The 23,673-nt window shown below is 29.5% G+C and overlaps 1 protein-coding gene across 1 annotated transcript; it reads left to right on the plus strand.

Annotated features, from left to right (window-relative positions):
- The first annotated feature begins 980 nt into the window (after window positions 1–980).
- Window positions 981–22,422, plus strand: LOC111614965 (cytochrome P450 4C1-like). Its single transcript, XM_023356335.1, has 12 exons — window positions 981–1,241; window positions 7,753–7,893; window positions 7,966–8,078; window positions 8,148–8,236; window positions 8,305–8,495; window positions 8,559–8,628; window positions 19,974–20,100; window positions 20,174–20,362; window positions 21,405–21,578; window positions 21,643–21,709; window positions 21,788–21,967; window positions 22,027–22,422. Exons 1-12 carry the CDS (start codon window positions 1,094–1,096, stop codon window positions 22,182–22,184), a joined length of 1,647 nt encoding a protein of 548 aa, XP_023212103.1. The 5' UTR covers window positions 981–1,093; the 3' UTR covers window positions 22,185–22,422.
- Window positions 22,423–23,673: the final 1,251 nt, after the last annotated feature.

The following is a 23,673-nucleotide window of genomic DNA, read 5'->3' on the forward strand; positions in this document are numbered from 1 at the left end:
ATATTTAATACAAAATATATATATATAATTATTAATTTTTATTCTTCTTTATCCCTGCGAGTAGTAATGTAGCTTTTTTGACACACATAGTGGATTCGTCCGGGATTTCATTGAGGAATATCGTCAGATGAGAAAGAACGAGGAACGACATCTTCAAAAGGGACAAAGAACAATCCACGAACGTGAAGAAATAGTCACGTGTCTCCGAGGAATAGATTCTGTCGATTAAATAAGGCAACGCAATAAATGGGCAATCTCTTTCGGGATTACTTTTATGGAAAAGTGACAACGAATTACATATTTGATACGAAAAGAAAGCCGAAAAACTTCACATGGGTCGGCTATTGGTCGGGCGCATAAGCCTTCAACCTGTGTATGTCTGTGTTCAGTTATTTTACTTCTAGAGCCGTCTGCCCGTTTATACTTGCATTTCACATTACTACGCACACAAAATCTATAAGCGTGGTTAAACGATGTTTTTGTATTCACCGACTTAAAGAGAATGAAAAATCACTTCTACTTTCTTGGCTCTTATACAATTGAATTGTAAGAAAACTTTATTTCTCGGTCAAATTTTCGTCACCATGGTATTCTTGTACATTTTGCGAAACGAATATTAAAACGTAAACATTATCGTAAAAGTTGGAACAAATAGTTTTAGAAAGAAAAGTATTATTGCTTAGTAACAAAACCGGTTATGACATACTATCGTATTCGAAATAGGTGACGTTTCTACCCTTAATAAATCAACCCTAACGGTAATTAAATTAATAAATATTATATAACTATTTTCAAAATATACCCAAAATACGACCACGTTTTAACTGAAGATGTGCTGTAACTAGTATAAAACAAATTAAATCTTCCAAGCGCGAATGAAAAAAATGGAAGAACTTACGGCTTGTTTTAATGAAAAGTTAGACAATAATTAAACAAAAGTTAAACAATAATTGGCAAACTGCGACTCACGTGGTAGAAAAACTCTGATTCTGATTGGTATTATTCGGCGATTGTTGTTTTACAGATACATACGCATAGATATTTGATTATTACGTACCGCATCGAAAATTTCAGATCAAGAAAAATATTGACCATGTGTCTGTTGAGTTCATTCCAAATTCTGTTAAGTTTAATTATTATTTCTCTTCTTGCCATATATTCACTTGGAAGAAACAGAAGGAAACAACAGAAAAATGATTCGACTTCGAACAAATATGGAGAGAATTCGTTCGTATCTGGAAGTAAGCCAATAATTAAATATTTTTCCTTTATTTAATTTTTAAACTATCATTAATTTAGCCTGTCAGCAGTGGCCATTTTTGTGGGCGCCAATATCATAGACGTAAAGCATAAGCGTGAAAAAATTTTTAAGAAATTTTTCCCACGCATTTTTCTCGTTTTCTTTTGCTAAAATACTTATTTAACAGTTACTTCTAGTAAAAAAATATTCCTATATAGTTACATAATTTCTCCTTTTGTGAATTTTTTCGAGGTAATTTTTGACTAAAAGTGTTTTTTTAATTTATATTAAACCTTTTTATGATTCTATCCATTATGATTTTTTTCAAAATGTTTGGATTGCTTATCAATATTATTTAATTATTTAAGATTTTACGTATTTAAGTCATGTCGTTATTGTCCTACTTGCTAATCAAATTCAAGAAAAATATAATTCATAGGTAAACGAATCTCGTCCACCATGGTAGATGACGTCAGAGTTGTTAGGTTTACAACTAAGATGTCTCGCGGCTATGCCCCTCCCAACACATGTGATTGGAAATTGGGTGAAGGTCGTCCTGGTGTCCTACTTTTGGTAGAAATGACGTAATTACAGTAGATGAAAAAAACATTCATTATATATATATATATTTTTCAGATTTTAATCTTCGTTGTTTAACTTTACATCCAAATTGTAAAACAGTTTAAAATATTAGCATTTGGTAAATCTACCTAATTTATCTATAATAAATTTAAATCGATAAAATTGCGTGTACCGTACGTAAAGGCAACAATGGTGAAATTTATAGGCTCAAAAATTATAATGTTTCAACGCTCTTATTTTTATTTTTTTAGTGGCAAAAAAACTGAAATTTTTTTCTGATTTTTAATGTAATAAATTACATAAAATGTAAAAGTTTGCGTCTATCTTACTACGAAATAGCGTAAAAGTAATACGCATTGAAAAGCAATTTAATTTAACTTACTTTAACCTTTAAACTGTGAAGTATCAAGTACTGTACTTCACAATTTAAAGGGATTTTCGCTTATTCAGTGCGAAACACTTGAAATCAAATGGTAAAATCATTTATCGGTCGATTACATTGAAGAAAAAGGAGTTGGTAGCGATTTAACCGTAGATTTGCCGTTTTATCTGTGGGCTTCTTCTACTTTAAAAAATTAAATATTTGTTCCCTATTAGTAATAGAGATTTGGGCCACTTTGATCACAAAATTAATTTTTCAAATACGATTAAAAATTTGTCATATTAATACGTATTTTTTATATCACAAAAAATAAAAATTTGTCAAGTAACAAGATAGTAAAATGCCAAAGCTTTACTATCAATTCTAGATTTATGTTTAAATTAATTATTTGCTCGCGAACGGTTGATAAAGTTTTATTAGTGAGGTTGCGGCCGACGTTTTCACGCGAAAACGTGTATGTCGGACGTTCAGCGTTGCTTTCTTATAAGACTAGAAGTTTGACAATAGTGTTCGGATAGTCAGTGGAATCATGCTCGATATTCCAAACACCATTGCAAAACTTCTAGGCCTTTAGGAAAGCGGCGCTGAACGTCCGACGTACACGTTTGCGCGTTGAAAACGTCGGCCGCAACCTCTATTATCAACTACCTGTTACCCCCGACTTCTCCCGCGGTGGTTTCGCAAGCAAACCCCATTTATATTCAGTATTTCAACAACTATAGTATAGTTATATAACACCTTTCGCTGAGAATGATGAGAATTGCCGAGAATCAAACTCAATTTGATCAATTTTCTTGAACATTTACAATCGTTCTATAATCCAACCAATATGCAATAATAAATTCGAATTTAAAAAGGTTCGAACAAGTGGCGTGTCATCACATTTGATGATAGGGAATCTGTGTTTTTTTAAGAAGCCAATTTCCAGGGGCAATCAATTAATTCTTTAAATGTATTTTCAATAGATTACTTATCGGACGTAATTAATAAATAGTTATTAATAAAGTTTAATATAATTACCTCTGTTATTAGATTCAATAGATTCCCTATGCCCTCTGAATGTCGATTCTCGCTTTGATAAAAACATATAACATCTATTAATTTTAATATATATATATATTAGCCGTAACTATCTCGTTATAATTTTCAATATTTCTTTTATATATTACTTACTAATGCTAAATTCTATTCCGCTTTGATTTCTAAATTGCTTCAAGTAGACTACGAAAGAATCGACGGTTTTTCGTGTCTTTTGCCAGCTAAATTGTCAAAGCCATTCTTATTCCACACATTAATTTCATTTGCAAATAGTAGGCAAAGCAAACAAAACAAGTTTTGCATCTTTATGCATTTACAGGACCGTTTTATTGTGAAAATATCGAACAGATTTTTTTTTATTGAAGTGTTTATATTTAACTTAGGCATTTAACCTTTCTTTTTTAATAATGTTTTCTTTTTCATTATATGATCTCGAGCCAAAACTTTTTTAAAATAAATTTTCAGTATCGCAATTTCATTCTGAATCCCTAGCCACGATATAAGCGCTAAAATTAGAAATAAAATTATAAAAACTTACTTGGTGAAATAAAATGTGGGTGGATACACAATTATACATATCTAGTACAAAATATCCTTCAATTGTATGAATATATTTTTAAAGAAAATTATACAGTAATACCCCGAACTTACGCGATAGGTGGGACCGAGTAATAACCGCGTAAGTCGAATTCGCGTAAGACGGGGTATAATTTCTCAATTTGTGTAAAATCCAAGTCGGATGTACGTAAGCTAATAAATGTTCTCGTTAGAAGCTTATCTCGTCTTTTGATTCGTTCATTGTTGCAAGAAATCACCACATAGAGTCTCTCGAGTCTCCGTAGATATAACAAATACAGAAATAAATAACACAAAATAAATTGTAGCTATGCCTCGATTCCGCACGATACGTCCAAAGTTGTAAACTGAACAATAGTGCTGGAGCAATGAGTAATCAAGAGTTGCGTGGCGTTCAAACAAAAGACGAATCGACAAGATTTAAAAATCGCGTAACTCCGGGTTCGCGTAAGTCGGGGTAGCGTAAGTCGAGGTATTACTGTAATTAAATATAGCTTTGTAAAGAAACGTACGTAAAAAGGACATAAAATCTTCTTTACTTTTTAAATCTTAACCACTTAGTCAAATAGCTCCCTACGAGTGGATCAGCGACGGTTCCGCTAGGTTTGCAGTGCGTGCATGCACGCGAGCTGCCAAATCGCGAGAGTGCCGATACCGGTCAAATGCTTCTTTTGTCGCATCACTAGTATAACTCAAAGGACGCGACAGGGTTGTTGTAAATTTTAAACGTTTCTCACCATAGCTGTAAAAATCTAAATATGTTAAACTTAATAGTCATTTGTTTTCTAACTAATTCGTTTTAGGACCAGATGTCCATGGAAGTTTCCAAAATTTACAACTTTTCGGTTACTCCCGTTGAACTGGAAACATTTCTGTTTATATTACGTCTAATATTACGAAGAAATCAGTCCCCGCTGTACTCGGCTAGAGATTGGGTCGGTTAAGCTTTTAAGTAATATTCTGGCTCTTTCAGCAGGGTTTTATTTATGTCCCTGATTCCTTAATCTCTTAATTATTTAACTACTTCTTAAGTAGAAGTAAGTCGAAACCGGTTACTTTGTACTCGAATATGTGTAGTCTCGAGAAAAAGTGGAAAGACAAATTTTTATGACAAACGGACACATAAATCGTAAATTTAAGAAAAATAAATTGTAGAACTTTTTCTGTACCTCGTGCATCCTTCTCATTCATTAAATTTAGTTGTAAATGATGTTGCCAAAGTAACAGTTAACTTTTTAACATTGTACAAGAATTGTACTCGTTTTTTTCTTCATCTAATATAAAATAATACTAATCTTAATTTTTATTTAAATAAATTAGAGATTGCGATGCTAATAGATTTTGAAGCGTTTCAAGTTATCGACAATGGCCCATATAAACATTACACAGTCTTATAGAAGCTGTAATAGATTCTGTTAAAATGTATCAATTACAGGCGAAAGATAAATAGCAAGTCAATTTTACTAGCAAATAAATTCATAGATTAAATTTTATAGACGAAAACCCATCGGATATAATTGGTTGGATTGAACATAGTAATCTACAAAAGTTATTAAATCATTTCACAATGTATAACGAATTATTTTTATTTAAAGGTGGATAGATAGGGAAAAAAAAACTTTTTAAAAGCTGGAGCTACAGTTATTAAGATATCGAACTTCTTCGGTGTCAAAGATCAGATAATATTTAAAAAATTGTTATTGCCACAAATATTATAAAAATCATTGTTCTCTTTGCGATATTTAATAAATAAGTAACAAATATAATTTAAGTAATTATTATATTGAACTATTTCCCTATTTTACTTTGTCTTATTGTTAAAATATTAATTTAAGTTGTCGTGTTTTAATTTACTCGGATATTTGAACAAATTGTAAAAATTATTATTGCAAATAAATTTTATGATAATTAGAAAGAATATATTAAACTTTGCCTTACTGTTACAGGAAGTTTTATGAAAATTAAAGAAAAAAATTAAATTGTAAAGTTTTTCTAAATATGGAAACTAAAAAAAAAAAAAACGATTTGAGAATAAAATTATTTATAATTTTAATTTACCCGAGAAATTTTTGATCTGAAAATAATTTATAACNCTCAAAAATTTACATGCCATGCCAATACCATACCAATTTTATTGCTCACTGGTCTCTTATAAATTTTATATGGATGAACATGGTAAATATATTTTTAATTATTATTACATAAAAATTAGTAAATATGATTACATTTATTTTTTTTAAATTTGTATAGGTATATAATTTTTGTGTTATTGCTAACAATGAGGTAATATTTTTTTACTAATAAATTAGAACGATAAAATAATATTATTATTATTAATTAAATTGTTTTATTTTATACAGAGTTAGAGAAAAAAATATTATTTTGTGTTTTAATATTATGTATTTTTTGAAAAAATATGTCAATGAAGCATGGATATGAAATAAAATGTACTTACGACTCATCTTGGTGCAACTTATTAAATGCCTAAGTTTGTGAATGATCATTGATTCTACTGTGTGTATTTATATTTAAATTTAACAAAGCTTCAGTATTCAATGCCAATACCATACCAATGTTGTTGCTCACTGTTGTCTATGTGTTTTAATATTATGTAATTTTTTTTAATGAAAAAAATAAAAAAAAGTTTATACTTTAATAATTTTTCATTAAAGTACAACACTGATTAAACATTATTGCACCAGGTGTGCTAAGTAAAAATGATTTTTAACAAATTTCTTAACCAATTTATCGTTATAAAATTTGTCTGTTGTACTTAATTCTTTAAACATTAATTTCTATTCATTTTATATGCGATTCTAATAGATTTTGAAATATTTCGAGTGAAAGATGATGAAACTATTTATCGACGATTGGCCATAAAAACATTACACAGTCCTATAGAAGCTGTAATAGATATTTATATAGATTCTGTTAAGAAGTACTAAGAATATTTTATAACAAAAAATTCATAGATTAAATTTTATAGACAAAAAATTATTGGATATAACGGACTAGATCGAACATAATAATTTACAAAACTTATTAAAGTATTTCACAACGTATACCAAATTATTTATATTTAAAAGTGAATGGATAGACAGAAATATCTTTTTAAAAACTAGAACTATAATTATTTAGACATCGAACTTCTTATGGTGTCTAAGATTGAATAATATTAAAAAAAAATTGTTATTACCACAAATGTTTTAAAAAGCATTGTTCTCTTTACGGTATTTAATAAATAACTAACAAATATAATTTAAATAATTATTATATTGAACTATTTTCTTATTTTACTTTGCCTTATTGTTATAATATTATTTTAAGTTGTCGAACTAAAATGAACTGAATTGAAAAGATTGCTAAATATTTATAATCTTAATTTTCCGAGAGATTTTTGATCTGAAATTATTATTGCGAATTAATTTATAATAATTTAAAATAATATATTAGACTTTGTATTATTGTTACAATAAAATTAATTAAATTAAGATTTGTGATCGAAAAATTAATTTTTTGATCTAAAATAATTCCATTTAACAAATTTTTATTTCCAGTTTTTCAAATTATAATGTAAATTTAATTTTGTGTTCAGTATGGCCCAAACCACTACTACTTATAAAAACAGATTTTTGAGAGTATTTATTTTGCTGCAGTTATTTCCCTGCACTTTATTTAACTGTCAGATTCTCTTTTAAGTGGAAATAATTATTTAATATGAAAAATCAATAGATTAAACGTTTTTCGAACGAAAATTAATTAGGCCTCGTAAACTAAAGTCGTCAAAACAACAAATAAGAAAGAACAAAGTTGATAGCATAATTACATTTAGCACATTTTTCACTTACCAGTGTAACTTCAATCCAAACCGACAACGTTGAGGTTCTATGCAAAATGCGATGCAAAGTTAATATTTACTTTTATTTAATAACAGATAAAAATCTACGAGAAAATAAAAGAAATGTTCAGGATATGAAAATGGAAAAACTTTCATCTATATCCACTTTACCATTTTTGTGGAATAAATTACTTCTTTCACGTGACAGAGAATACTACAAATCGACTTTAGGCATACGTATGTTATTACCTTTTATCGAAAAATTTGATTATTTATGAATATATAAATAACTTTTTTATCTTTATGAAGTTACTTCGAATGTACTACTTGGACTCTCTACATTATTTCCAAAAGAGAAAGTTGTATACATGAACATATTTGGATATAAAGTGTTTATTTTCATACACCCGGAATCTGCAAAGGTAATGAATAATACTGTATATAGTTATATAATATGTTTATTATAAATGAAAATTTATTGCTTTTTGTAGGAAGTTCTAAAAAGCAACAGTTTTATCAATAAGGATGCTACTTACGATTTCTTTATTCCAGTGTTTGGAAAAAATACTATTTTCTACAGGTAATGTATTATTTTACATTTATTTAAAATGTTGTTGTTTTCAATTTTCTGTGTTTAATCAAATAAAGTCCTGATGATAATTGGAGAAAAAGGAGAAGATATTTAGCTCCATTTTTTCACCTTTGGAATCTGAAAAATCATCAAAATGTGCTCATGGAGCATTCAAATTTCTTAGTCGAAAAATTAAAAAATCTGCAGCAAGGTGAAATTTTTAATGCCCTGAAATGGATGAAATATTGCACGCTGGACATAGCTGCAGGTATTAATCTCTACTGTAACATATTTCTTTAAACATCATTAATACCAATTTATTTTTATATAGATATACTATTAGGAATTTCTCTAATGTCTCAATCTGAAAATTATGAAGAATACATCACCGCATTGGACAGGTATGGAAAATTTAGTACAATGTAAATTGTTTTAATTTTTACAGTAGTTTTTACAAAATGATTCCTAACATACGATGGATTGGTAAATTTTCATAGCCACCCTAAATACAACATTTATTTTAAAATATAACAAATACTACTTTGATATGTATGTCTTTAACAACACAAATATGTTATTGTTGATTTATATCACGAGTACTTTAATAAGTTTAGAAATTAGATGTTACAAAATTTTCATATAATTGATTATTTCATACACATAATGACCAATAAAGCCATTTTCATAAAATCTGACATTATAAACTGTACCTCATTATTGAATCAGGTTTGCATTGTATTCACATTAGAATTTTTTAGTACTATGCAATGGCTGTTTTCAGTTCATCAACTGACTTGTATTGTTTGCCTGTTTCTTATACACCTCGAGCAAATTTACTTCGTACGTTCTTTTCTTATTTTTTTTCTTTTTCTTTTTATTTTCGCTTTTTCCATGTTTATATGGGTCGGCGTTTTTTCTCTAATACGTCATTTCCGTTTCTCTTTATCAAGGGGTTCTTCTCTCTTAAGTCCTTTCTGGTCGAAGTCTTCTTCCACCTTATCTTTCGAACGCATTTTTTGTTTTCCTGTTTTCCACTTTCCTTTCACTACTAGCTTTTCCGATTTTCTTTTCAACATAATTATCACTTCATAATAATTATTGTTCGCTGTACACCAACCACCTCAATGTACGTTGATAAACCTTTTTGCTCAAGGGGTCTACCTTAACAAAACCTCTAACAAAATCATTTCTTATTCTATCCTTCCTTGACACTCCACACATCCATCTGAACATTCTCATCTCTGCCCCTCCATATTTCTTTCTTGGGCTCTTGTTATTGCCCATGTTTTAGCACCATATAACATTACAGGTCCAACAATCGATTTATACAATTTTCCTTTCAGCTTGCAGCTAACTTTATTGTCGCATAACACACCACTCAGCTTCTTCAAGTTCATCCATCCACATTGAATTCTATGCCGCACCTCCGAATTCAATCCACTTTTCATCTCGACAAATGTCCCAAGATATTTAAACAAAACAAAAGGGAGTGACACATTTTGAATTTGAAACTAATCTCTAGCATTCAGAATCCTATATGCTGCTTTAGTTCTGCTAATCCTCATGCCCCTGTCTTCCAAAACTTTTCTATTATCTTCCAGTTTCTTATCAGCCTTGAATTGGGAAAGTTCACACAGCACAATATCTTTCGCAAACAGCATACTCCACGGAACTTCACACTTTATGTCACACATTAACACGTCTATTGTGAGATCTAACAAATAAAAACTAAGGCCCGATCCTGATGCAAACCAAAATTAACAGAGAACCCTTCTGTAGTGCTTACACTCAGTGGCGTAGCGTGGGTGTCAGCCTCCCGGGGCGGAGGAAAATTTTGCCTCCCCTTATTTAAGTATCTGAATTTAAAAGACTAAAATTCAGTTTCGCCGCATTATAAGTAATGAAAAATTCCGTGCTGGTGTTGCCACCTTATTAAAATCTCTGACCTGGACGGCAAGTGAGGTTTGTTCGAATAGAAATTCCTGACGCATGCGTATGTCATTTTGCAATGCGAAAAATAATGTGCAGTGCATACTGGTTCTAAAGCAGTTACAGTTAGCGACTAGGGAGACTTGGATAGGAGTAGTCAGCTGTATTGGATACTGGAGGTGTGTATATATATATATACAAATTGTACAATTAAAAAAAATAAGGTCGACATGCAGTGCACGGACGGTGAGTCGATTCCCGGTCTGTCCGGATGGTAACACTATTCCGTGCTCATTTCAATCGGTCCGATTCGTAGGTGTGAAAAAATATGAAATAAAATGGATTCAAATTCTTACAAGATATTATTATTATTTATTGTGAAATTTTGCCGCCACCTAAAACGTAATTTTGCCGCGCCCTAAAAAGTGCAGCACGGGGAGAGCCGCTCATGCGGCCCCCCTACGCTACTGCTTACACTACACTTAACTTGGGTCTCTGCTCCCTCATACATTTCCTTGACGAGCCTAGCATATTTCTTTAGAACATTCTTTTTCCTCATACATGTCCATACCTATTGTCTCGGTATCCTATCATACGCCTTTTCTAGATCTGTGAACACCATGTGCAAATCTTTCTGCATTTTCCTGTGCCTTTCCATCACCTGCTTTATAGCAAAGATAGCATCATTCATAGTCCTTCCCGGCAAAAAGCCAAACTGTTCCTCTTCAATCTCAGATTCCTGCCTAATCCTTCTTTCTACAATTTTCTCCTAAATCTTTAGTGTGGGACAATATCTTTATACCTCTGTAATTTCCGCAAATCTGTACTATACATCCCCTTTTCCATGCGTTTTTTATAAGTACCAAATTCGGGATTTCAGATGGCAAATACATAACTTGAATCCCATCCATTAAAATGTTGAGTGAACTGTATTTATATAGGTGTTGTGCTGTTCAAAAAACCGAAACCACTTCCAAATTTTAAACGAAGAGGCATATCTAGTAGAGACTGGTATTTGCTGGCACTCGTAGATTTTAAAGAAAAGCTACTGTATATTAATCTTGCCGTTTCATTGAAAGCATGCTAACACCATCTTTGACTCTCTATCTCGTTGCTTCTTTCAGTAAATATTATGCATTATTCTGATGCATGTCAATAACACTCCCTGACTTCTGAGTAAAATTTCTTTGCCATTGGAAACTGCTTTTTGGACATTCGTTAGTCAGACTCATTTTTTCTTCATAATAACCTTGACACAAATCAAATAAAAGTTGTATATTCAATAATTTCTATAAATATAATTAATATCAATTGTGTGTTTTCGTGATGAATGCTAATGATATTGCAAAACTCCTGACTGAAATTTTTCATTTACTTTGCTTTTTGGCCATTCCTGACTGAAACCCATTTACTTTGATATTTTCCTTGACAAAGTTGATGTTAAAGTTATTTACTCAATAACAAAATAATCTATTTGTTTTCCAGCCCCCACTTCACAGATCATCTCGTTTGATAACGACAGTGTTATTACCATTACTGTTAATACTTTTGTTTAGTTCACTGTAAACTAAAGTTTTACAGTTTATTATAGATATTCTGATTAGGAAAGATTTATAATTTGAACACAATACAAAGAACTATTTAAGACGTTTCTTTCAGAGTAAGACACATATCTTTTCCCTACATTCGTGGCTTTTTTGAAATAAAAACCAGATAAATACAACACTACTGAAGTCGTTTATAAAATACCTTGCACATGTGAACCACCAAAAGCATGCATTTAAGAAACAAAACGAAGATCAGAAACAAGAACACATCGCGCATTTGAAGTACAGTATAATAGAATAAACTCTGTTTTTTACGAACATTGCACAACTCATAACGGCAAAATAGATAAGAATGAAATTATAATAGTACACAAGGAAAAAAATAGGCACATAAGAAAATTTAAGAAAAGCTACGAAAATAGTACAAACAAAAATAATATTAACAAGAATGTAAGCATAGAAATTTATTAAAACTGGCTACGACTAATGAAATAGAATGTTTATACAGTCGCAGGTGGGGTTGTGTGTGGCACTCTGGGAGTGAGATGTTTCATGTAGCGAGGCATGCGGGGGAGGCCGTCAAGTTGGAAGGGAAGGTGAGCGGAAGTACGTAGTGCGGAAGGTGCCTGGCAGATGTCCACAAGGTACAACCTATGTAACAGATTGAAAAGGGGCAAAAGCCCGAAACGCGTATCTATATGGATTAAAGGTTGATGATGAAATTATTTGCCAAGTGTCAATAAATTCATCAAGTCGTGACATTGAACCAAACAAAAATTTAAAATATTCGGAGTATTTTTTGACTTATCGCAGTGTATTTCCTCTTTTATATATAACAGTCGTGTAAGTAAAAACCAACATCTCAAACATCGTTCATTTGCTTTTCCTTTTGATATGTGTTATATTACAGCGTATAACTTATTTATATCTAACTACTGTTGATTAGACGACAGGGTGGAAAAATCGTTAATCTCCGTGTCACAATGATCTAAGAACCTGTCTTTCAACGACACAGGATATTGTTGTTTGTTGCAATAGGAAAAACTGACATAGACAACCCGAGTCGAGCCGCGCCCATGCTTTTTGATACCGGGGGTTTTTATAACTTTTTTGTTCGATCGCCCATTCCGATTAGACTTTTTCTCTTCTTTTCTTTCTACAAGTAGCTGTTCACTCGTTATTTAGCGTTGGTTCGCAGGAGAGGTTAAACTCTAAGAGGAGTTTGAACTCCTAACCAGAGATAGTCGATCTTCGGACTATGTCTCTTGATGATGTAATGTGGCGTCTTTAAAACAAACGAATTTTTCCTTTAACATTTATTTTATTTTTCTTTTACACAATGCCAGGCTGTAATTTTTAATATATTTACTTTAAAATATATGCTTTCCACCTCAAATTAGTGGTGGCTTGCTCTGTATATCATAATTTTCCTTTAACATTTATTTTGTTGTGCTGATCATCTATGTAACTCCATTCAGGGGAAATTTTTGAATTGAAATAACATGACTTCCGGTTTGCATTGGTAGTTCATATATAATTAAGCAGGTCTTTCTGCCCCTAAGGTTTCCATATCTGGTCTCGGATTTTATGTATCTGACTCTGTTCTCGAGATTAAGGAAATACAGATAAATGACAGTGGGGATTTATAGGCCTACAATTTTTTCAAATTGCAGCCCAATAATTGTAAATAATTACAAATGTACTTGTATCTTTCCTTAGTGATGCTATAATGAAATAGTGTTAAACAAAATGATGTTAAGTGAGGACTTGCTTTATTTGATTAAAAAAATCATTTATATATTTTTATATATATGATATGATTGTTTCTATATGATGATATAAATATTTTTTTAAGCAAATAAGCTGACTTTTTATATTTCATAAGAAAAAGTCAGAGATAAAATTTTTATCTAATATTATACTAACAACTGATGTCACTAAATTAATTTTTTAAAATTAATTTTTGTAATTTGAAAATTCATATAGATGAGAAAAGTGCTGCTTTAATAATCTTCCTTGTATTATTTAATAAAACATTGATTTTATTAAAATGTCATAAAATTTTAATAAATTTATTGTTAAATACATAAATAAATATATATCATTTTCTCAAAATTATACTAACTTTGTTTCAAGTAAAAATTCATCAAGTTTCTATAAATAACATTCCATTAGAGGCCAATCAATTTTTGATTATATACATAAATGAAATTTGGCAGCTTTATAAGTATAAAATAACCAATTAGTGTCAATTGTTTATTTGAAAACAATAAATTGTTACAGTTAGATATTATAAATGTTCAGGTTTAAAATATTACATAGATGAAAACATTTTTAAACTTATGAAAATAGAAAATTTTGCTGTACAATCAGTAAAGTTTATTAAATGTAAATATTGATTACATATTAACTATCAATACTTTGATAAGTATTATTAGCTAGGTATACTACAATGAGCATAATGAAAGATTGAAGTTGTATGGGTGAGTTATGCAAGATAAACAAGAAGAGCACATGACAGAATTTTAAAGATTTTATTTTAAAATATTAGTTTGACTTAATTTGTATACCATACTTTCCAGCGTATAAGACAACCTCTGACTTTTACAGTTAAAATATAGAGTTTGGGATATACTCGCCATATATGATGACACCCGGCATGTAAGACGACCCCCGACTTTTGAGAAGATTTTCCTGGGTTAAAAAGTTGTCTTATATGCCGGAAAATATTGTACATTAATGTTTGAGAGGAGAGGAGAAATCAGTGATCATGTTCATATAGATGAGAAAAGTGCTGCTTTAATAATCTTCCTTGTATTATTTAATAAAACATTGATTTTATTAAAATGTCATAAAATTTAAAAATACTAACCAAAAATTAAGCCAGAAAATTTCTTATGCAAAATATTCACTTAAACTATGCCTAAAAACACAGGATAGGTGTTGAAAACAATATATTATCATGTGTTTTCAGAAGCTGATATAATGTTATAATGATGTAAGCTAAAGTAGAATGTAACTTAGAAAAAAGAACATTTAAAATTAGAAAGAAAACATTTCTTTCTAAGGTATTTCATATTCCAATTTGTAAGTTTAGAAAGGATTAAAAAAGATTTAAAAACATTATTTAATAAGTTTTATTTGGTTTTCACAATTAAGCTGCTTTTTAAATATTATTCTGAATAAATGTTTTGAGATTAGTAATTGAAGACAAATATTTTATTTATAATAACATAATATTTGATAAAAAGCAGTAATTTTAATTTTTAGATAATATCTTTCATAAAACTTGCATTTTAAATTAGTAATAATCATTAAATGATTAAAATGGCTATTTCTTTTACCAGAATGTCTTATTTTCTTTGAAAAATATATTTCTGTTTACTATATATTAAATACATATTTAAAAATTAATCTTATTTTGAAATAAATTGTTTTATGTAGAAATGCCAGAATTTGATAGAGGAAGATGTGAAGGTGGGACAAAAAGATTGTTAGTAAAAGCATATTTAAGCCTACCTGTATGAAATAATTTTTAAAAATGAAATTATTATTATTATTATTTTAAACTAATAAATTAATTTTTTAATATTAAATATAAAAAAAATGAAAGAAATGGTGATACCGATGGACTTAAAAACTTAAATGAATGAAGATTTTCAGTTTTTATGATTATGCTAAGATTGTGATTAATATTTAATGGTAATATTTACAAGACATTTCCAAATAATTATATTGCAGTGTATTCAAATTATATACAAAGTGATCTTAATTGTTAAGTTTGATATAATGCAACAGTTGAAATCTTGAGATGATGATTTGTATCAAATATTAAGAGTTAATTTGAATGACTTGTTATGCTGTTGATTACCAAACTAATTGAAAATATTAATTAAACATTTTATATTTTAACACATCTTTTTGTTTCTTATTACTATTGTTTTTAAACAGAAAACTTTCAAGACTGAAGGAAAATGGAGTAACTGATTGCCAAGAATTACACTTATTAGAAGAAAAACAAGTATGTTTTTATTACATTTCATTTTAAAAATAAATGTATTTTAAATATTTACAATATATATAAAATGCATGTTAAATGCATCATTTACTAACTAATTAGATGTATGATATTTTTGAGATGTTTATAGCATTTGTCATTGCATGGATAGTAGTTGCTTATAATTGGATCATTATTGTCATAAATATACATATGTACGTATATAGGGTATTACAAATAGTAAAGTAGTCTTATAACTTGGGAATGACTAAAGATTGGAGGATTAGACTAATTATGGGCAAAGAAGGTGCATAAAACTATAAACATACATGCTAACAACAGGTGCACTGTTTACATGCTTACCTGGTTGCCTTTCCTGACTTACATGTTTATATTTACTTTACTTGAAATTGTGCAAGTTATCAAAAATTACCCAAAAGTAAATATTACGTAGATTTTCATGTATTTTCTAATAAGTACCATTTTTGACAACATGTACCATTAGCTTTTGGTGAGAAACACCCACAAACCTCATAGTCTGAAGAACTCTGAAATACACATTTGTCATCTTTTGGACATGTATCCCATACACCTTGTTTGGCCTAATTAGTCCATCCCCTCCAACTTTCAGTCATTTCCAAGTTATGGGACTGGTTCACTTTATTTATAATACCTTATATGTACTTTATTTAAGTACAGTATTGACCTAAATATATGCAACTATTTACCATACTTAAAACAGTCCTTTAAAATAATTTAAAAATTATTTTATATGATTTATGCTATTTATAGTTCCTTGTGATTATTCCTATGCAGTTATTGACATCACAAAGAATTTTTACATATGCTATGATAGGAAATACATATGTAAAATTTTATAATAACCATGTATTTCACAATTATAGTAAAAATGATTTATTGAAAGTACAATTTTGTGTAAATTATAAACTATTTGACACAACTCTTACATGATGTATTGAATTAATAACTATTTTACATAAACATAAGTTAAGGCAACAATAACAATAAGGGATACAAACAATGTTTTATATGAATTTTATTATTATGTATTTCTCAAATGCTTTACTTTAAAATAAAATTTTTTTCAAGTGTTTTTGAATTCACTAAATAAATAATTTATCATAATTCAGTTTTGCTATTGTTTTCTATCTTTATTTAAAATTNTAACCATAACACTTTTGTCTGAGTGCAGTCAACGCCTTACATTCCGTTATTACATGAAAAGCGTCAAAATTAACAGTAGTTTTACAAAATTCACAGTAGTCCATACATGGACTTAACATTCTTCTAATCATATTACATCTCACATATAATACTGCTTGTGTAATACAAAAAGGTCTTTCTAAATTCAAATAGGTCATCGACCCCCATTCATTAAAAGCATTCATATACCATTTATTTTATTTGTAATTAATCGCCTTATTTTTAAACTCAGTTATATAATTATTCGCCAAACTCATTAAAATATCTGAAGTCTCACTTTCATTTAACATTATCGGATCATTTCGATAAACAGATTTCTGCAATAAAGACACAATTCGATTTCCCCACGATACTCTTTGGGAAATTAAAAATATTTTAGCAGACTCTGTAAGTTTACTAGCATACTGCTTACATAACCATTTTAAATTATTTTTTATTATATTAAAATAAAGGGGGACTCTTTGAAACTCCAGATATATAATATACGATGGAATCCATATCTTTAGAGAATATAAACGCTTAATAAAATTAATTTGTATATTATCATCTTTATCTCTCCAATCAAAGCCCCAAATTTCGGATCCATATAACACTACTGATTGAATAAATGACTCAAATAATTTTAATTTATCTTTCCAACGTACCAATCTACCAGATACACAAGCTTTAATAATCTTATCATTTCCAAAGGTCACTTTACTGTAAATATACATTAAATGTTTTAAAAAACGCCAATTAGACTGAAAAACTACACCCAGATACTTGTACTCATCAACTACATCTATTTTGCGATTTTGTAAAAACCAATTCTCGTTGTTAGAATGTTTTCCTCCATTTCGGAATACCATTATTTTAGATTTGTCAATGTTAACAGACAGTTTTAACTCCTGTAGTGTGTTTCCTAAAAAGTCAATCATTCTCTGTAGACCTATAGGCGAATCTGCCATAACAACTAAATCATCTGCATATGTCAAAATTTTCACCTCCGTTCCTAAAAGGTCAATGCCCACCAAATTAGAGTCATTCAGTTTACTTACAAGTGGATACAAATATAAATTAAACAATATTGGGCTCAATACACAACCCTGTTTCACACCTTTTAACGTAAAAAAAGATCAGTCGTACCTTCCTTAGTAGACACGCACGCCTCTGTATTAGTATACAACTGAATCAAAAAGTTTACAAATTCATAGCTCAACCCAATCTTCAGAAGTTGACTCCATAAAAGATCTCTATCCAACGAATCAAATGCCGCCGTCAAATCAACGAAGAAAGCGTAAAATTTACCTCGTTTCTTCCTTAAAGACTTCTGTATTGAAGCATGTAAAACAAAAATATTATCCAATGTCGAAAAACCAGCCCGGAAACCAACCTGGAAATCAGAAAATATCTCAAACTTATTCAGCCAAGATATCAAACGCATACATAAAATTTTACAGAAAACTTTAGATATTGTCGGTAGTAACGAAATTGCTTTATAATTATCAGGTAAATCTCTAAGACTCTTTTTAAATATAGGAATAATCTTACATATGCGCCAGTCTAAAGGAATCATCCCTGATTGATAAACATTGTTAAACAGACCTACCATATATCCAATCAGATCTGGGAAATTCTTATATAGTTCCACCGGTATCCCATCAATACCTGGAACAGTACCATTTTTCATAGAAGCTAGAATCTTTTTGACTTCCTGTTCTGTTATCTCCGTATCCAACAGCTCATCCTGCCAATTCATACACCAATTATATATAGACATATCAGGTAAATATTTACTAGAATGAAATTTCTTTGAAAAAAAAGCTACCCAATCAAGATCTGGAAGCTCTCTGTATTTACTCTTAACAACGAAATTAATAAATCGCCAGAACTGCTTACTATCACCAGACGCCAAATTCTTATTGATTTTCTGCAAAAAAAAGCTTTTTCTTAGCTCTACATAAATTGCGAGTCACATTACTTTCTTTAACAAAATTCTTAACTGCAACACTATTTCCACACTTTGACCGTCTCATCCTAGTCAAAGCCTGATTTCTTCTTGCAATACTCAACTTACAATCCATATCAAACCACACAAAATTGGAAAATCCAATTGGCCTTTGACACCAATCTAAAAATGAAGATTTAATTAAATGAGTTAAACCTTCCAACGTTAATACTGACTGACTCTGAATCGCGCCTAATAGTTTCCTATACTTATAATTTATCTTCTCACTACCTTCTTCTTTCCAAAAAATTCTCTCACTCTTACTCTTATACTTTTTAAATGATTTTCGAATTTCCTTCTTAGATTTACAATCTAAGACTACACTTATCGGAAAATGATTACTATACACTTTATCTAATACAGAAAAACTTGTTACAATAGATAATCTATTTAACTTAACCAAAGCCAAATCAATTACAGAGGAGCCTATATCACTCACATATGTATAATAACCTTAAGATATAGATAAGCCTCTACCATTTAAAACAATATATCCAGCCTCTTCACAAAAATCTAACACCAATTTTCCACGATTATTTAATACTGTATCCTTTGATGATCTCAACATCCATTCCTGATCAAAATTCTCATTACTTTCATAAATCAATACCTGCAGTTCTACTCCAATGCGAGCATTAAAATCACCAATTAAAAAGTCTATCTTATAACAATTAACCAACCTAGCTACCTCTGTCCAAATAGAATTCCATAATACAGGTCTTATATACATAAAACAGAAAGAAATTACTATTGGCCCTATAGATAATTTCACAACAATCCAATGCCTATCTTTTTCCAAGATATTTACTTTTCAAGAGTTAGACAATAACAACAACCAGCCACCAATACAGCAACCTCTATCAGCCTCTCGATAACCTGCCTCCGAAAAAACAGAAAATTTATCCATATTTTGCAAATTGGGAATAGCAGACCTGCCATCCCACCACGTTTCCATTAAAAAAATTATATCAAAATTATACAAANAATCGGAAAACAAAATATATTTGTATTTAAATCCTTGAAGTTAAACTCTCGTATAATATAACTGAAATTAAATTCTAGATATATGCGATATTATCCTGTATGGCTATTGAATCCATTGCATTGGTTCCCTCCAATTTTCGCCAGGACTAAAACGGGAAGGAATTTCAAAAGACACATTGAAATAATTCATCAGTTTGGTGAAAAGGTAAATCGACTTACATGAAAGATTAAGGCTTATGTTTGGATTTAACAGAATTATGTTTTAATTTAATGCGCAGGTGTTCAAGAAAATAAAAGAAAATTACGTGAAAAGACAGCTACTACACTTGGAAGATAATGCACATAGTGTAAAAGAGCCGAACATAAAACCGAAGCCGCTCATAGATTTACTGTTAGATCTTCATGTCAATCAAGGTTTATTATCGGAAAAAGACATTATCAAAGAGATGGTATTCTTTATGTTTGCAGTACGTATAATTCGTTAAAAATGTAAACGAAAATAGTTTCATAATTCTGCACGTATTTTAATTACATCATTTACATTATTGCAGTATTAATTAAATTAGTATGTAAAACTTATTTTATTAATAATTTCAATTAACTTTTTTCAGTTAATTTAAAATTATATTTGATGTATAATTTATTAATCAATGTATTAATACTAAGTAATATGTGAAATATAAATGGAAAAATTCCTGCATTCGAAAGAAATTTTTAAATTATTCATTTTCTATTTGAGTATATTTAAGAAAATATTTACGAAATTAAGAATCTACAGGAATTCAAATCATAAATTATCTGTGTTGAAAACTTGAATTTTCGGGTCTTTTGTAATATGGGGCTGCGGGTTTTTCTTGGCAAAATTGATAGAGTAGATATTATGTGAATCAATCGAAATATAGTAGGCGCTGTAAAGTCATCTGTCTCAATTATAATACAACACGCAACGAAGTACAAAGAAGCAACCTTACGAAATTTTCTTGAGTGGGAAATCTCTTGTATTACGATTTTTACCATTTAATCTCATTTTAAGGCTGACCGAATTTACGTTTTTCAAATACTAATTTAACTTTTAATTGTTTTCGGTTTTCTAACCAATGTCTAAAATTCTTCTGAACAAAATTTTCTTCATAAAATTGGCATCCTTAAATATAACTTCATGAAATATATTCGAATGATTCTGATTTTAACATTAAACTGTTGTTTTTGTCTATCATTCTCTATTCCTTCTGGATATCGAAAGTGTGCTTTTCATTCATACACATCGTTGTTTCGTCTTATTCATACTCGAAGCAGCACTATGATAAGAGATGGAATCTGTCTAAAAACAACACCTAAATAATTCTTCTTTTGGATTTGATCCCGAGTTTCCCAGGGTGATAGGGTTACGTCTTAACTTCCTCTGCCGTCTAATGAAGAAATATTTCATGACAAATTATTATTAATTCATATTCAATGTTCTATTTAGAAAGAAATTTAACTTTTCACTTCAACTTATTTTAATATCAGGCTTTCGATACAACCGCCCATGTTATGTCATGGAGTCTTTATTTCCTGGGAAGATTCCACGAAATACAGGACAAAGTGTATCTGGAATTACAGAGCATTTTCGAAAATGACATGAATAGAAATATTACAGTTGATGATTTGCTAAAAATGACTTATTTAGAATGCGTTATAAAGGTAACTTTACAATTTTTTAACATACGAAAATTAATTTGATACACTTCTACACAAAACTTTTCAGGAGTCGATGAGAATCTGTCCTCCTGTTCCTGTCATTGCAAGAAAAAATCCGTATGAAATAAAAATAGGTTAGTTGTATCAATCTAGACTTTTGCTTCTATTAATATCTCCATAATCATTGCTTTTTCGTTATTTTAATAAAATAGATGATTATATTTTACCACCAAAATCTTTTATCTCAATTTGTATCCATGCCATTCACCACAATCATTCTGTTTATGAAAATCCAGAATTGTTCGATCCAGATCGTTTCCTGCCCGAAAACTTTAAAAAACTTCATCCTTATGGTTTTCTGCCATTTTCCGCTGGTCCACGAAATTGTCTCGGTGAGTGAATTGTAATAAATTAAACACAGAGTTATTTTACTGAAATGATTTATTTACAGGAGGTAAGCTTGCGATGGTTGAAATGAAAACCATATTAGCTAATGTTCTTCGGAATTTTAAAGTTTACTCTTTGGATCCTCAAGACAAAATCGTTACTTCTGCTGAAGTCATTTTTCGCCCGATATCGGGAATAAGAATGCGGGTAGAAAAAAGGTAAACTACTCTTATATTGTCCTTTCTGAAGAAATGTTTATTACAAGTTTACATAAAGATTGCTTATAATCTAGACTAGTAAGTTTGTAAACTACATTAAAATGTGCTGTTTACGTCTATTAGACAAGTAAAATATGTTATATAATGATTGGTATCTGGACAACTGTATCAAAGTCGTTGTACTTATTATAAATAATCATTCATAAATTGTAATTCATGATAAAATATGTAACAATAAAATATAAATGATGGACTCTTCTTTTAGTATAATGTGAGATGGTTTCGCATAAAATACTTATCAATTTAATATATATATTTCTGCGAGTTGTATAGTTTTGTAAAATTACGCATTTTCCAGTTCAATCTATAGCAATTTTTTTAACCAATTTTGTTAACAAGATGAAATAATGTCAGCTTGTGATCCAAGCAACTCGAGTTCACATCCAGGGTTAAGACAATAATTATCGATACTCTATCGTAGAGATATTAGCTGATCTCTGCTATTATCATGCGACTATTAACGCTAATGCTCTGGATGAATTTATTATGAATCAAAATGAGAATAGTGTTTCTTAGTGTTTTTTTGGGTCTTTCACTTTTTCTGGGTGGAAGACGTCGAAAGAAACAACACTTCTTCCAATGTATGAATTTTTCGTATTTTACAATGTCTTTTCAGCACCTACCATTAGAATATTTTAAGTTGTTTTTTCCTTTAAGACCAACGAATACACATATAATATTCTGAAGTAATTAGATCAAATGGTTAAAAGTTTAATTAGAAAATTGTTCAATTTCGCATTTATATTGGCCTTATAATGTGAAAAGTAATTCATTATTAGAAACAAACGATTTTTAACAGTAATTTTGTGTTTCTTGACTGTTCAGAAAAAATAGATGATTCTTCATGTTAAGTCATGAGAATTAAATGGTTTCTGACAAATATAAGTTGATTTTTAGATTTTTCATTAAGACTTATTAAAGTACTGGTTTTTAAANGATAACTGTCATCAAATTCAAAATAATCTAAAGTAAATGTAAATTTTCTGAATTTACAGAAATAATCAGATCTTTTAAAAATCGTTTAGAAGGTATATTTTTTATAAAACAAAAATGGAAACCATGATTTGTAAAATTATGTAATGTAATAGGAATCAATTTTTCATTTCATGTTTTAAATTACAATTATTATGTGTCTATCCTTTAAATTTTCCATGATAAATTAAACAAAAAATCTTGTTAAAAACGATATATGTTTATGAAAATCTTCTGTAATAACGTATAATATGAGTTATACTTGAACGAAAAAATAAAAATTCATTTAAAATTTAAAAATGATGTTTTTTTTTAAGTTTTCAAAAATTTGCTTTTTACGTTTATTTTTATTAAACTTTTTGTTCAGAACAGTGGTTTTCAATAATTTTTTTACTGTTGGACTTATTTTTTCCTGTTAATTTTTTTCTGGATCACCATAGACATTGCACAGAAAAGTAACC

The sequence above is a fragment of the Centruroides sculpturatus genome, unplaced genomic scaffold (assembly GCF_000671375.1).
Source record: "Centruroides sculpturatus isolate CEXI.00-Female unplaced genomic scaffold, Cexi_2.0 scaffold2019, whole genome shotgun sequence".
NCBI lineage: Eukaryota > Metazoa > Arthropoda > Arachnida > Scorpiones > Buthidae > Centruroides > Centruroides sculpturatus.